The sequence below is a fragment of the Terrapene carolina genome, unplaced genomic scaffold (genome assembly GCF_002925995.2).
Source record: "Terrapene carolina triunguis isolate 2854851 unplaced genomic scaffold, T_m_triunguis-2.0 Scaffold228, whole genome shotgun sequence".
NCBI lineage: Eukaryota > Metazoa > Chordata > Testudines > Emydidae > Terrapene > Terrapene triunguis.
The window spans coordinates 1,482,363-1,499,132 of record NW_020664579.1 but is presented as its reverse complement, the minus strand read 5'-3'; the positions used below and the strand labels follow the sequence as shown (position 1 = coordinate 1,499,132).

The following is a 16,770-nucleotide window of genomic DNA, read 5'->3' as shown; positions in this document are numbered from 1 at the left end:
AAATTCCAAACCTCCCCCCAAGAGCATTTAGTTTTTAGTCATGTAAATAATAAAAGCTGAGAAACGTTTCTCTTTGCTCACTGAAGCAATAGCTTTCACTAGGGCCATCCACCTTACACACATCATTCCTTCCGTGTAGGTGGCGTCACGATTTAGTGCTTCATGACCATAGCAGGGATACAAGGTGTCTGTATAAAATCTTTTATTAAATTTAACATACACAGTCTGAGGTAACAAAAGCGCACACACACAAATAAGTATTTCTAACAGAGGCTGTGGAGAACATCAACAAAGTATGATAAAACAAGCAAGAGTAGCAGCGAGTAGCCAACCCTGTGCCACACAAACATTTAAAGTGCCTCAGAGTGGTTTTATTGCCTGGTGTAATCTTAATTGTGGTCTACATTCCAAAGTTTGACTCTTCCTCAACTATGATGGTTCCACAAGACTAGCAGACTTTGCCTGTTCTAAGAACAGATGGCATTGGAGAACCAGACAACACAGTTTCAATAGCTGTGGGAGTGAAGAAAGAAGAAATACATTTTAAAAGAATAATTTCTTCAGTAAAGCAGGCTGAACAATTTTGCAGCCTAAAGCTGGTGCTGTAGTTTCTAAGAAAGATCATGAGATATGAGCCACCTAACTTGAGAAACAAATGAAGCCACAGCAACACCAGCAAGATGTAAAATTGAGCAGTATTGTATGGGAAGAAGAGCAGACCAAAGCCAAAGCATACTTACTAATAGTCTCATTGCTTTAATGAGACAAGAACCTTCTCCAAAATACATCTAAAATTTCCAGATGACAAATGAGTTTCAGACTCCCATTCTCACCTGCTTGAGCCTATCCAAACTTATCCCTCTGAGCAATGCTGAACCGGCTGGGAAGAACCAACTCCTTTCATTGCTACAGCTAATCTACTAGTCCAGGGCAGAATGTAGAGCAAACGTTTGCACTGCTACCTCACTATAACTGCCAGGCCAGCAACTTCCACCAGCATTAAGTTTGATTTTGTTTTTGCCAAAAGTTTTATAAAGGAGAGTTTGGGGTGAGTATGTTCCTGCAGCAGCTCTGATCAGTAACCATTAATACTGGATATTCATTTGTTATTTAATGGTTACAGCTAGAGCTCAGATGACTTGAGTCTGCAAGGTATCTATGAAGTGCCGCATTTTACAGAGGTAGGCATCACCAAGCCATAGGGAGAGTTCTCCACTTCTTCCTGTGAAGCCCACTAGGGCTTCCAGATCAAATAAGTAAGTAGTGTGGAATATATTCTAGGGAAGGTTCTACTGTACAAACTTTTAAGATGAGGGAATGCAGAAGCTTTTATATTGCAGTCACAGCTCTGTGCCAGAATGGAAGGGAAGAGAATGGAGACTGGTTTGTAGGCAATCGCTAATGCATCCACAGCAGAAGGACAAGGCCCAGAGATCTGATTAATTTTTAAAAATCTGTAACAACATATTTCAAACAATTTTTGCCATTAATTCCAAGCACTGTTCTCCCTCCATAAATGGTGCTGTTGTGACTTCACATCAGTTAAGTCTGCTTCCTCCCCCAAGACCCCCTCCCAACATGCCTGTGTTGGCAAGGTCTCCTGTATGGCACACGCGTACATTGAGACAAAAGAGGAGCTCTCTTCTATCTTTCTCTGACAATACATTCCTGTCCCATAATATCAATTGTGTCCAAAGATACTGTAGCCCACCTTCGAACCACAAGTTAAAATAGAGCTTAGGGCAAGAAAAGAATTGGAGGGAAAACCAGGGCTACTTAGTCACCTTCCTGGAACTAAGGGCTTTTAGAAAGAGTTAAATATCAATCCCAGAGGTGTTAATTATTTTCAGACAGGTTGGAAATAGGTTGAGTCCCTATTTACCTGCCAGTACTCCAGTTCAGTCCTTTTTGTTTCCCATGTCAGAGTAGCTGGGACAAACAGCTGACACAGCAGACAGCTTCAGTCTCTAAACTACTTAAGGTAATAGCGATGCATACATTCCAATAACAATTTGGCATATTAAACAGTCTTTGTATTTATTTTAAGAATGCATTTCTGTTAATCTAAGCAAGAATATTCACAAACTACTGTGATGAAAATACATTGTTTCTGCTAGAAAGTTTTTGGATAAACATTAGATTAGATTACACCATGCCACTCTTTCAAAAACAGCCACCATTTAGTTACATGGCCAAGTACCATGGAATGAAGTAATTACATGGAAAGCTCTAATTAAACACTGCACAAGACAATCCTCATCTGCTGTACCAAGGACAGTGGAATTGACACTTCGGAGCATGGCCACCGAGTTGATAAGGTTGGCAGCCCCAGTCACCAACATCCTTCTTCACTATTATACAAGTGAAGGGTCAGTCTGCAATACTCCATTAAAAAAATTGGGCAATCTATATAGGACTTGCATATTAAAATTACTATACAAATAAATAATTGTTCCTTTACATACAACCATTGGGGGAAATGGGAAGCAGTCAAGATTTATTCTGATCAGTCTCCCTCAGGATCAAACCATTAATCCAAGGAGAATTCAGAGGTATTGGTCAGGATGCCTGTGTGATGGTAACAGTGGAATACAGGACCTGTGGAAGAAGCCAGTCAGAATCAAAGACCTCACCACCACACCTTAATTAGACTAGCATTCCAAGGACAAGAACCCTTATTTCAGATTACATGTTAGCAGGGAAATTCAGTTTCAATTCCAGCCCAGACTGGTGGCAACTGAAATCTTTTACCATCTGATGTCTAGTTAGTGGTTTGAGACTAATTCCTAGGGTAAAACTTTCTACATAGCTAAACCACCACTGCACTGGTTCAACAGAGAGGTCAAAAATTGAACAAGCATCAAGTGAGCTATCCTGTCTCCTGAGAGGAGACTGCTGGAGCAGAGGACTGAGACAGTCATATAGGGCTTTGTGGGGGAATTTGCCCTGCCCTGCCTGCTGTACCTGCAATTCAGAGAGGGGACTTCAGTCTCCAGATTTACTGTTAAAACACTGCAACCACCATGTGAAACTGATGATGTTTCCAGTCTTCTACAGCAGTGGTTCTTTTGTACTGGTGACCCCTTTTACGCAGCAAGCCTCTGAGTGCGACACCCCCCCCTTATAAATTAAAAACACTTAATATATTTTACATCATTATAAATGCTGGAGGCAAAGCTGGGTTTGGGATGAAGGCTGACAGCTCTCGACCCCCCCCCCATGTAATAATCTCCCAACCCCCAGTTTGAGAACCCCTGTACAGCATCCTTTATGCTCTTGTACCCCATTAGCTTAAGAATTCACAGTCAAATGATAGTAAACAATCTAACACTGATCTGATAGTTAGTGTACTGTTGGGTACGAGAGTGCCTTACACCAGTGGTTTTCAAACTTTTTTTCCTCGTGACCCAGTTGAAGAAAATTGTTGATGCCCGTGACCCAACATCATAATATCTTTTGACTAGTTTTCTTAAAATCGTAATATTGCAATATGTTCCAGCTTACCCCACTTTACATAACTAGCTAGACACTAGCCTTAGTAACCTTATGGTAAGGAGTGTGGGAGGTGGCCCAGGGTAGGGCAGAGGGTGGGGTGCAGGGGTGAGGGCTCTAGGGTGGAGCTGGGGATGAGGGGTTCAGGGCTAGGGCAGAGGGTTGGGATGCAGGCGGGTGAGGGCTCTGGGGTAGGGTCAGGGATGAGGAGTTTGGGGTGCAGGCAGGCTGCCCCAGGGCTGGGGCCAGAGGACTCCCCCCAGCCCTCCCCCTGCTGGCAGGGGGCACAGAGCTCCAGGGGAAGGGCCTCTCCCCCCCTGCCGGCAGCAGCCCTGCAAGCCATAACTTGCTCCCCTCCCCAGTTCCCGCCCACCCCCTACTTCTCTCTTCTTCAGGTCCCTGTTGCACGGCCCTTTAGAGCTGCTGCGCAGCAACGATCGTTATAATTTGAATCAGCCAGGCGACCCAGTGCCTGACATTCTGCAACCCAGTCCTGGGTCGTGACCCGTACTTGGAAAAAAAACTGCCTTAGACCACAAGTTTCAGGTTGGGGTCACTTGCTTCTCAGACTGATATGAGCTAGAGGTGCCCGAAAGACATTCCCAGCTCCAGGAAGAAAAAACTAGCAACCCTTATAGGCAACTGTGCTTCAGCATGGTAGGTTTGAGAGAGCCCAGTATTCTTCAGCAAGAAAGCTGGGGTTTTCTATCAGTGAGGAAAGGATGCAAGAGACCCCTTTGGGGGCAAAAGAAGGGCGATTGGTATCAATCTCTATTGCAGCTCATTTCAGCTAACATTTCTGCAGTCCGCCATGGAGAACAGTCTTATAGCAGACTTAAAAATAGAGGCAACAATTAGAAAATTACAGTGAATTAGTGTAATTTGCAACAGAATGAAGTGTTTTGGTCACTACCCTACTAACGGCTTTCTGCTTCCTCATTACAATATACAAAACATTTGACAGAAAGAATTCCTGAAATTTGTGCTGTACACACTTGAGGTTTTAACAAAGCTGCTACTGTCTATTCTCAAAAACAAAACTAACACAAAAGGTCAAACAACAACATGCAATGACTAGGGCCAAAATTTTAAAGTGTGAGCATAAAGTCAGACCTAATCAGCAGCATGATTTTCATAGGGGCCCAGGAAGGGCACAGAGACACACTCTAGCAGATTCTATTTGAGGACCGAGGCCTGTTTATAAAAGCAGTTTTGAGGCAGGAACCCCACCTTTCTCTGTGTATAGCACCTTACTGAGTACAACACGACCCCCAATCTGATAGGGCTCTTGGCACTAACATAACAGTCAACTTTTCATTATATAACCTGGCTCACATTTGTCTAACATGCAAGAGAGTGCCAAACACCACCTTTTAAGGTGCATCCACACATGGAAAATATGTGGTAACACACAGTAATGAATGTGTGCAAAACCCATTACAGGTGCTTATTAAGGAGAAACAGGTTAATTTGACACTGGTTTCTTATCTCCTGTTCTATTACCTATAAGTGTGCTGAGCAGTTACCACTCATGGGGCCATACAATATACTGAACCCAAAATATTGCTCCTATAGAGCAGTTATCCTGACAGTGAAGCGTGCAATCAAACTGAAAGAAACCAAGCAATGAATCTAGGGAACTGCTGTTAGATATAAAGAATTTAGGCCAATCAGGTCAGTATCAAAAACTAGGATTGCAAGTCTGAAATGAGATTACCCCAGTACAGACACCAACCTGATCACCCCTTGCTGCTATGAACGTTGGCGCTTTTTCCCATATGAGATTCTCCTGATTCGAATTTCTAGTTGGAAGGCATCCAGTCTTTCCTTTGGGTTAAAAGTTAACATGTCATGCAGGAGTCTGCAGAGATCATTAGGCATGGACTTCTTGTTCTTCAGAGGAATTTGCAGTTCCATGTTGGGATTCTCCAGCAGTGCCTCCCCAACAGGAATAAGCTGCTTGCCTTGACAGATGTAGGTTCCTGGGTATAGTTTGTAAAGAGGGAGAAGTCAGATTGGGGAAAAGGAGAATCCACACCACACGTCCATCTGACAAGCAACACAAGATTTATTAGTAGAAGTTCACAGCATGTGAAACCCAACTTCGGAGGCTACTGCCAAGATAAGTGTTGTAAGATACCAGCCCCAGAAGAAGTTCATTACCAAAATAGGAACCATTAAGTTGGTCACATCCCCATTTCTGCACAAGTGTGCATCAAGCAGAGGGAAACAGAAAGTCACTTTTAAATTTGGCCTGCACAGGACATTGTCAAACGGTTATAGGGATTGCATGCAAAGAAAAACAGCCTGTTGCAAAGAGCTTCCCCTACTCCACTCTGTTTCAATTAATTTTACTGCATCAGTAGAACTGGAAGCTAAGAAAGACAGAGGCAGGTTGTGTTTGGTTCACTTTAGATGACTTAGAAAAAAGTTAACTGAGCAAATAGTGATTCAAACAACTTTTAATAATAAATGACAGTATGTTCCATTTACCTTTATCCAGACTGCTGGATACAGCTTCTCCTCAGCAAAATTAAGGAACAGAAATGTAAATAAAGACTGGTCAAAGTGGATTAGCTGGGTTCCAAAGAGACAGCAAAGGAAACTCTGCTCAGTCAAGCTGCTCTGCCCTCGCAGCAAGCATTGAATAAATGACCGATCTGCATGTGGAGGTTAGCCAGGCAAGTCTCTTATCTCGAGCTGGCGGATGGCTATTGAATAAACTTTAATGAAGTCTGTTCGTGCCTTGGTCTCAGACCCAGAATATTTACTGTTTTTCTAGCCAAGAACTAAAACGTTTTTTTCCTGTTTGGCATTTTGAAAAGGAACGATCTCAGTTCTTAATTCCATTATGTTTTGAAAACTTAAAGCAGCCGCTCAGTAAAAGGAGCCCTCTCTGAATGCCTTTATTGTGACTTGAAATTATGATAACGTCAGATATTTAAAAAAATGTGTACATTAGGCTTCCTTGAGTAGGAGTTGAAATGCCTCTGATTAGTATGTTCATATAAAAGATTGTCACTCTGTTCTTTCAAGGTGCATTTTCTGTTGCAATATATATTCCTAGAATCACAGACCATCCATCCCTGTAGAATCTTGTTCAGCCAGACACAGCACTAAGGATGACTTAAACATCCCTTCCAGCCTCATAACCTATTTTCTTACATGTCCTTACAATCCTTTGGATGGGTCCTTTGCCTTGTGGCCTTTAAATATACCACCATCAGCAGGACAAAAATATACCAACTGTAGATCAGCCCATCTTCAAGGAAAGATACCCTTGCAGTAAATGTAATAAGGTAGAGCAGAGGTTCTCAAACTGGGGGGTGCAGAATGTATTCGGGTGGCGGCGCGTGAAGATTTAGGGGAGGGGGGGGGGAACTTACTGTGCACATTTTACCCCCAGCAATGAACTAGCAAAGATGATTCCTCCAGACATATCAGGTCCGCATTTGACTCTAGATGGCAATGTGCATTTTGATGGATTTCTGTTAAGCTTGCCTAGCATTATACAAATTGCCATTTGTAGGTTAATCCATTTGCACATTTAAGTGTCAGCATGGACCACAATTGCAGTTTTGCTTTTGCTCTTATTACAATGGATCATTGGCTCATTCGTGCCACAGAAAAAAACAACTCAAGTGAAAAACAAAGACGCCAAAACTCATTCAAGTGAAGCACCGCCACCGCACGTATCAGTAGATGTACTTGTGTGACGGGAGGTGGGCGCGTAAACTACCACAGACACAAGGAAGGGGGGGCCCAATCAAGTAAGTTTGAGAACCACTGGTAAAGCAGACATGGCTATAAAGCTGCTGAATCTTGACCATAGAGTGTGGATATACTGAAAATGCTTCACCAATGGAATTGAACTCTGAGTTTCAGTATTTCCTTTGGAATATGTTTGGGTTTTTGTTTTGGAGTTCTTTGGTTGGTTGATCTATTAAAGTTCATTGGAGCTAGTCCCATTTCTGCTGAACACCTGTTGATCTCCCAACCCCCTATCCTCCATGGATGGCCCAAGCCAGGCGACAAGTTTTCTTCTCCTGGCCGTTTATGTCTCAAAAGTTTTTTGTAAATGGAAAAGCAGTAGAGATCATAAAAATCTAACAAAGCTTTCAAACAGAAGTAAAGTTAAGAATGTGCTCTAAACATGTTGCTCCTAGGTCTTAAAGATTGGGGAGTCCCGCAAAGGAAGCAGACTCAACATGAGGAAAGGGGTAGGGAGAAAGGGGAAGAGGGCTTTATGGATTTCTGGCAATACCTCTGGTGCAGACATGGAGAAATGTTGACAGACTCCAGAGGAAGCCATATCCAATACTATGCCAGAAAAAAGGGTGGTGATGTGACTATACGTGGGAGAAGGATCCTCAGGGATTAGAGGATTGCTGGGGATAGGGCAGGAGAATGATCTATACATTATGGTTCATTGCTGGCTGTACAGCAATTATTCTCACCAAGTAATTCCTTCTCAGAGTCTCCATCCCTGAAGGTAATCCTCTCTACCATAGCCCAGAAAATGATCCCGAGGGCAAAGATATCAGCTTTGGCAGTATAACGACCTTCCCACACTTCTGGTGCCATGTAAAAGTTTGACCCACAGGCTGACGAGAAGCAATGCTGGTTCACATTCACTTTCCCCTGGCATATTTTACTCAGGCCAAAGTCTGCTACCTATAGACGAAAAGGGGAGAGATTAGGAGGTCACCATTATTACCTATATCACTGTACTGTGCATACAGGCATGAACAGAACAGCAATTGAGCAGGTAGCTATATTGAGTGCTCTGAACTCTATTATATTCACTATTATCTGTATTGAATAACAAAACTTCAGTTTGATTGTCCTTTGGCTGCTCCAAAGGTGAAAGCAATATGCCAGTATTGATCTTGAGGGCCAAGACATGGGTTACCCACAAGGGACAGGCCTACCATCCTCTGAGTTAATTGCTGGAACTCCCGTGGAATTGGGAGTAAACTGTGAGTTGACTTTCTTGCCACTAAGCTGCTCTTCCCATTGAATTATTACAGAGAAAGACTTGTTTTCAGTCTGTCACTATAAGAAAGAGAATTAGTCAGTCTTCATTTTAACCATGAAGACCCATGGCTGGAGCCCAGATGAAGCAAGAGACAAGAAAACCTCTTGCTTCCAAAACAGCAAGTAGTGCTATAGACTACAATATTGGAAGTGTTGACAAGTGTGTAAGGACTGTAGGTCCACCAATAAGGGAAGGGAATATGCTGTATAAACCTTTGAATACCTTATTCTCAATATCTTCATGCTTCCTTCCCATACCCCCAAAGGACAAAACTAATCTGTTCCAGAAAGCAGGAACCATAGAAAGGTTAGTTGCAATCAGTTAATCCAGAGTGTATTTAAAATGTCCCTCTCTGCGAGCAACTTTACCCTCTACCATTTAGTGTGGCAACCCTCTAGTCTCAGTGTTACCAAGTATAGCCCCAATAGGTCCTGGACCCAACAGTGTGATTGCACTGAAATCACAAGTGCCCTGCTGCTTTCATTGAGAAAATATTCCACCACTGATCAGGAACACAGTGGCTAGGTAGTGGTTTAAAACTGAATTAGCCCTAAATTGTTCCTCTTAAGGGAATGTCTTGTGCATGAAAGATGCTACAGAAATGCGCTCAGGATTCCCCGAAGAGGCCAAAAGGTAACTGACTGCCCCACACCCTCACCAAAATTCTCTTTTGAGACTCATACAAGTGAATTGCCCATCCTTGTCTAAAAGTTCAAAGGGAAGGAAACAAATGAGGAAACTGAATATTACAATATTATACAAGTGACCAACTCAGTGCAAGTAATGCAATTGGCATAACACTTCACCCACATATTGAGCAGCAGCAAGAAGGATTCCCCTCTTACCTTTACTACAGGACCTCCAGGGCTATGGGAAATAAGAATATTATCTGACTTCAGGTCTCTGTGCACAATCTGATTTCTGTGCAAGAAAGCAACAGCACTGCTCAGCTGCTGCATGAAGCTATTATTCAGCTGAGAATCTGGAGTGCGAGACAGCAAAAAATCATTCATGTTTCCACCATCACAGAACTCCATCACAAACCACACAAAACAGGCAGACTTGGGGTCCATGCATCTCCGCCCTTTCAGACAGGTCTCAATCAGCAGCAGATGACTGTCCGATTTCCTGTACTGGCGGCTGATTGGCTGAAAGACTTGGCCACTCTGCAAGACGCACTCTTCTAACTGGATCACATTCTCATGTTGGCTCTTAACACTTTGCAGGGCCCAAAACTCTTGCAAAGCCAGTTCCACATTTTCAGGTACGTTACAATGCATCCTTTTCACGGCCACTTTGTTTCTGGTTTGACTGACAACTGCCTCGTAAACTACCCCATAGCTCCCTCGGCCCACTTCCCGTACAATGTTGTACTTAGCTTCTGTAGCCATATCTTTTTGTGGCCCAGTGGGCAATAGACAAAAACAATCTTTGAAGTCATAACACTCCTCAGACTTTCACCTGCAACAAAATCCTGAAAGAGAAAGACAAGGAAAGTTTGGTAAAAATCTGACAGCTCACCCACAATGCTTCATGTGCTTCTGTTTGATCCTTTAGTTTAGTGGTCTATATTTTATTGTGTGTTGCTTGGAACATAGAAGCCTGTTGCCTAGGGATTGGTAGCAACAGTGGGATTTTAAGAAAGAAATCGAGCATGGACACATCTTTCAAGAATCACTGTTCAGCACAGTCCTGCTGCACAGTTTGCTACAACCACACTGCAAAATGGCACTGTGCAGAACTAAACTGCTGCATTAACAGTAAACACAATGAACAATGTTTGGTAAAGAGAAAGGTGACCTTCCCAGTGCAGAGTGCATCCCCCAGGTAGGGGAGAAACGGAGGAAGACATCACCTGAGCAGCAGCTTCTAGGCAAAGCTGGCTTGCCAACACTGCCTCTCCAAAGGTGCTGAACAGACAGGAACATTAATTCAGCCCCACCCCACCTCACAACAGCACCAACCCCTACACCCACTCCCCACATCTGCAGTCCCAAATCCCACTCCCTCACTGACTAGCCACATGCACCCGCTGTATTGTCACCCCAGTGCCAGCTATCCCCTCCCCTGACTCCCAACCCCAAAACCCAGCCACTGAAGTCCCTCCATCCCTCTTCATCTTCCAACCGCCCCAACCCCTCATCACCTTCCCACAGTCCAGCCATCACATCCCGGTCTGCACTAATCCCTCACCCTCCCCATGGCCCAGCCATCACCAGATCCTGCCCCCCCCCCCCCCCCCCCCCCCCCCCCCTGGCCCAGCCATCACCACAGCCTGCCCGCCCCTCCCCCTCCCCCTCCCCATGGCCCAGCCATCACCCTGCTCTGCGTCCTGCCCCCTCCCTCACCAACGGCCCAGCCCCCGCCGCATCAGCGCCCGGGCCCCCAGCCCAGCCTCCGGCACACTGAGGCGAAGGCTGCTCAGGGCCCCGACAGCCCGGAGCGGAGGTCCGCGGGGTCCTCACCGCTCCGCGCCCCCACGGCTCCCCTCAGCGCGGGGGAAAGACCCGGCTCTGCCCCGCGCTGACCTACCCGGCCGGTCCCCGCCGCACTTCCCGCCACGGCCACGCGACACAGCCCATTGGCCAGCGCCAGCCAACCAGCGAGGAGGGGCGGAGCCTCGGGCGCACACACACCAACCAGCAGCCGGAGGGGTGGAGCCGCAGCCACGCACCCACCAACCAGCGAACACTTGGGCTCGCTCCGTGAGCGTGGACACTCACTGCGCCGCCCCGCCTCCACCGCGCATGCGTTCTGAAGACCGACTGGGAGGCGTGCTGGAGAGAGGGTGGCAAGGAGACTCCAAACCCCAGCATCCCTTGCGCGAAAATCAGCCCTGACGGCTCATAGGTAGAACCAATGCATGCTGGGAATCGTGGTCTCAACAAACTACACAGGCCTGCTGCTAGAGTCAAGGGAACGCATTGCAGTCTGGGGACTGTAGTCTCTGTAGGCTCATGGGCAGCTGGGGCATTGGTGGGCTGGAAGCTGCCAAAACCCTCCTTCCCCCCCGCACGCGGTGAGACCCACCATCTCCCCTAGGGCTGACCACTGTCTGCAAAGAGAGACTGCTGAACTCGCATTAATATGCAAATTAGACACAATTAACTTAGCCCTAAACAGAGACTGGGGATGGTTGGGTCATTACACTAATTGAATTTTTTCCCCCCCATGTTAAGTTCTCCTCACACCTTCGATGGGTCATCTCGATTATCACTTCAAAGTTTTTTCTTCTGCTGCTCCTGATAGCGCATCTCAATCGCTTGGCCTCTTACAGTTGGTATGGGCACTTCCACCTCTTCATGTTCTCTGCATGTATAAATATCTTCTGTCTGTGTGTTCCACTCTATATGCATCCGAAGAAGTGGGCTGTAGCCCACGAAAGCTTATGCTGAAATAAATTTGTTAGTCTCTAAGGTGCCACAAGTACTCCTGTTATTTTTGCGGATACAGACTAACACGGCTGCTACTTTGTAACCTGCTTCCTGTAGGGAACCCTCACACTGGGACCTGCCTCTTCCCCAGCCACTCAATGAAAAAACAACACACACACTCATGTCTGTAAAGCGCTTAGGCACCTAAATCCCTTTGTGTATCTAGTCCTAACTGCAACTTTAGGTATCTGAATCCAAAACTTAGAATTGCAGAACCTCTGCTCAGCTGCCACCTAATCCTGTACGCACTTAAATTTCTGACACTGCATATGTACAAAGCCACTAAGCCAGGGGTTCTCAAACTGGGGGTTGGGCCCCCTCAGGGGGTCACGAGGTTGTTACATGGGGGGGTCACGAGCTGTCAACCTCTACCCAAACCCCACCTTGCCTCCAGCATTTATAATGGTGTTAAATATATAAAAAAGTGTTTTTAATTTATAAGGGGGGGGTGTCGCACTCAGAGGCTTGCTATGTGAAAGGGGTCACCAGTAAAAAAGTTTAAGAGCCACTGCACTAAACTGTTTGGTGCCTAGCCCACACCTAAGCCCCAGTGGGGTCCTCAATCTAGGCATTTGCCGTAGGCGTTCTCACAGGCTGCCTTCGAACATGAATGCTGAATTGAGCCCTGCACAAAATGTGGTAGTGCCTCTTGTATACCTGAGCACTCACCTACCATGGGGGAGACCCAGATTCAAATTCTCACTCTGCCTGACTTGCATCAAGGACTTGAACCCACGTCTCCTACATCCCACATGAGTGCTCTAATATAGGGTATATTTGGGGGGATGGCGGGGGGGGTCTTTCCTTGTTGCAGCTATTCCACTTTGTATGAAATAAATGTCCATTGGGCCAGAGAAGGAACAAAAATGACTCTATAGCCTGGGGATAGTACACCCAGGTTCCAGTTCCTACTCCAGAGACTATTTAGGTATTTCATACAAAGCGGAACAGCTTCAACAGGAGGTGCTCAGTGCTAAAGTTCTCCTTTCGCTCACATGAGCGAAAGGAGAACTTCTTTAGCTGCATGTAGTTGTTGTAAATCCTTTAGTCTGTCTCTGTTCCACCAACTAAAGGACAACATCACTTACACAAACGCCAGTTCATTATATCAAGTTCACTGGCTTCTGGTTCTCATGTCCTGGGCCCATTTCCAATTTGCATTTGCCTAGTAACTCCTGACTATATTTAACTTTGGACCAAATCCCTTGTTGGGTAGCACTCACTCCAGAATTCCAGCTGCCCACTTTTCCATAGCCTGACCTGCCATCAAGAAAGCTGTCTCTTTCTTGTACTGCCCTGAAGTGCTCTAGCATAATTCCAGCACTCACTACCTGAAGCGCCTGTGATGTAAATATGAAGACATCTTTCCATAATGAAGCCAGATGTTTGCTTTGTAACATGAGCAAACATTTCACTTTTGAATGATGGCTTTAGGCTAAAGGCAAAGAAGAATAATGGACTGGTGAGACAAGCGGAGATGTCAAATATATCACAGATGAAGGAAATATCATTTAAAACAAGGCAGGGAGAAAAACATAAATAGTAGCTGGTGTAAAATCTACCCAAAGTCACAAATTTAATTTGATTTAGTATTAATTATTATTATACACAGGATGGTTACACCGCCTGTTATTAAGGTTGCCTGACACTTCCCATTATAAGACCCTGTTTTCAGTTGCTTATACCTTTGCCAAATTTTAACCATTGTGCAATTTCCCATGCCAGGTGTCTGCCTCAGGCTGAATATTTCTGGAAAGTTTCAGCCAAAACAGTTCAGCCATTTCTGAGAATGAGGCTAGGGGAAAATGCATTATTTTGGAATATTACAAAAATTCTGGTGACCTATTCTTTAAGAAGTTCTAGCACCCCCATAATATGGTGCAGGAATTTGAAATTAGTCAGGGTAGTGGCCTTTGTGTCAGGGATGTGCCTTTTCCTGTTCTGGTGAAAATCTGACCAAATTTATCCAATGTATAAGCCTTTGAAAAAATCTCAGGTTGCACATGCTCAGTGGAGACTTCTTCGACTTTAGCAGAAAAATTTCCAAAGATTCTGTCTTCAACAAGCATGCTCCAGCCTCTCACAGTTTCTAGTGCTCACCAGATAGCACATGTGCCATCCCCACAGTGACTGGGCATATGCCACTCTCTCACACCTCCTATGTGTGCCAGGATTGAGCATGGTCCCTCTAGTCCAGGCTGCAGGGGTGAACCCAGATTTTCCCTGCTATGGCTCCCGGCTGGGGTTGGGCATCTGGTGAGATTGGGACTAGAGGGAGAGAGGACTATAACTGGGGCTGAGGGGAGGAAGGCTCGGACTGGTTGATAATTGGGCTTACAAATTTACCCTAACTGTGAGTTCAGCTGTAACATATATAAAGTTCATGAGATATCACAGAAACCTAGGATAACACATGTTGATGGGGAAAGACACGAAAGGGAGACAGACTGAATTAGTCCAAACAAAAACACCTTCTGATATAACTCAAAGAGTATGTTAAAATCATGCCTTGTAAACAAGAAAATGAAGGTCTGGAAATTATGAACCAAAATCTGTGTGTCAGTTATTAGACCTAACTGGTGGACAAAATAATGAGGGGATGGGCTAGTCCATTCATCACTCCCTTTTTGGGTCCTTAAAGAAAGAGACTTTGGGTGGAAAATAAAGAACAGACAGGGGCTCCGGAAGGAAGCTTCACCATCATGGCTGCCATTCCTACCATCTCCTGGGACCCCGGGCCTTCGTCATCATAATCCTGAGAGATGACCTGACCAGACCGGGTCAGAGAGAGAGACCCAGATAACATGGCTCCAGCTGAATCCTAACCACCACCTGGGATGAAATGGGATTGGACTTTAACATCAGCAACAACAGCTCCAGCCCATCTTAGCTAACTTCTCTGTTCCCCAAAAGGACAGTTATTACCATCCGAATACCCGCTAAGAGGCTGTCAAAGGGGTTTCCCTCCTAAGACTCTCTCCAGCTAATATTTAATACTTTACATTTCAAACGTTTTAACTGTTTCTCCCGCTTTTCTTTATCTTTCATAAAAGGATGTTTACTGGTATGTTTTCCATGGTACTATCCAGGCTGAGGTCTCTGCACACCATACCCCGGACCTTGTTTAACACTGTTTAACGCTGGACCAGGCCTGAATTGTGTTAATACCGTTTGCCCATTGATTCCATCAAAATTAATACAACAGCAAGAAGACTGGGAGCTGGGGGGAAAGCGAGGCGGGAACTGGTTGGGAAAGGAAATAGGAATTGGGAACTCAGGAAAAGAAAGGGGAGGCTGGGATTGACTGGGCAAGGAAATTAAGAGCTAGGAGAAAGGGGAGTATAGGATTGGTTGAGCAGCAGTTATAGGGCCAGGCCATGGCAGTCATGACTAATGCTTAGAGTCAGGTATCTGGTATCAGAATCAGGTGCCAAGCCAAAGGTCAGAGTCAGAAGCCAAGCCAGGGGTCGAAGCCAGAGTCAGCGTCATGGATAGGAGACGGGAGCTGGAGCAGGACATGAAAGCAGAAACTGGAAACACACAGGGGGGCTAGGATAAGGAGGACAGGAGCAGGCTGGGAGGCAGGGCTCAGGCATGTAGGCAGGATCCATAGTAACAAGCAATTGACCTAATTGCTCACACAACTTCCTCTGCCTCTTTCTGGTTTAAGTAGTGTGCCCCAGCCAATCAGTGGGGCTGGATGTCTCCCCCAATCAGGAGCCTTGTGGATGGAGCCCTTTTGTGAACTAGACCATGTTAGCCCCTTCTCCACTGGTTCAGGTGAGCTGCTGGGTGGCGGCCACAGGCCAAGGACCCGTGGGCCCAGGTTTGAGTTCCATGGTCCCTCACAGTTGTCTGGGACTGGGAGCTGGGTGGAAGAGGAGACTAGGACAAGGAGAGAGAGATAATGAGGAGGATGGGGAGACTGGGAGCCAATGAGATCATCTGAGGAGCTGGAGGTGGAAGGAAATGGGGAATGACTAGGACTAGAAAACAATGCGGAGGGATTGGGGAAGGGAGATAGATCTGACAAGGAGCTGGAGTGTGGGGGCATAAGTGGGGACTGGCTGGGAAAAGAGACTGGGACAAGGAGCCAGGGAGGGAGGAAAGTGAGAGTGGATGAACCGCCCAGAGAGGGAGACTGTGACTGGCAGGGAGGGAAAGACAGATTGGATGAGAAGCTAGGAGGGGGGACTGGGATTAGAAGACTCAGGAGTGGAGATGGGGATAGGGTGACCACACAGCAAATGTGAAAAATTGGGATGGGGGTGGGGCGGTAATAGGAGCCTATATAAGAAAAAGACTCAAAAATCGGGACTGTCCCTATAAAATCGTGACATCTGGTCACCCTAGATGGGGACTGGGTAGGCCAGGAGAATGAGACTGGAACAAGGAGTGAGGGGAGGGAAAGAAAAGGGACAGGTTGGAGAGGATGAGGCAGAAGGGGTCACACATGGGGGGAACCAAGCAGAAAAGTCTGTGTCTCCTAACATACTCCCCCAGAGCCTGGAATGGAACCCAAGTTTCCTGAGCCTCATCTGATGTCAGAAAGTATCTGTGAAACCCACAGGCACAGTGTATGTCTCATCTCCAGCAAGTGTTAGTCCATACAGAGGATGACAACCCACTACTGCTATCAGTTACCGTTAGTTCAAGTGACAGGAGTCTGTGAGATGGATCAAAAGGTTCCAACACTGCTGATCAACCATGTGGGTGTCAATATGATGCCACATATTTGTTTTGTAGAATTTGTTTTTTCAGTTTCCTTTTTCAAAAACCTAGGGAATTACACACACACAAAACTAC

General features: G+C 45.7%; 1 protein-coding gene across 1 annotated transcript; it reads right to left on the bottom strand.

Annotated features, from left to right (window-relative positions):
* Positions 1 to 205: 205 nt before the first annotated feature.
* Positions 206 to 9,924, bottom strand: LOC112109132 (serine/threonine-protein kinase PDIK1L-like). The gene is made up of 4 exons (XM_024203529.2): positions 9,376 to 9,924; positions 7,950 to 8,166; positions 5,228 to 5,474; positions 206 to 2,598 (listed from the first exon to the last, which is right to left on the bottom strand). Exons 1-3 carry the CDS (start codon positions 9,919 to 9,921, stop codon positions 5,245 to 5,247), a joined length of 993 nt encoding a protein of 330 aa, XP_024059297.2. The 5' UTR covers positions 9,922 to 9,924; the 3' UTR covers positions 206 to 2,598; positions 5,228 to 5,244.
* Between the last annotated feature and the right edge of the window lie 6,846 nt (positions 9,925 to 16,770).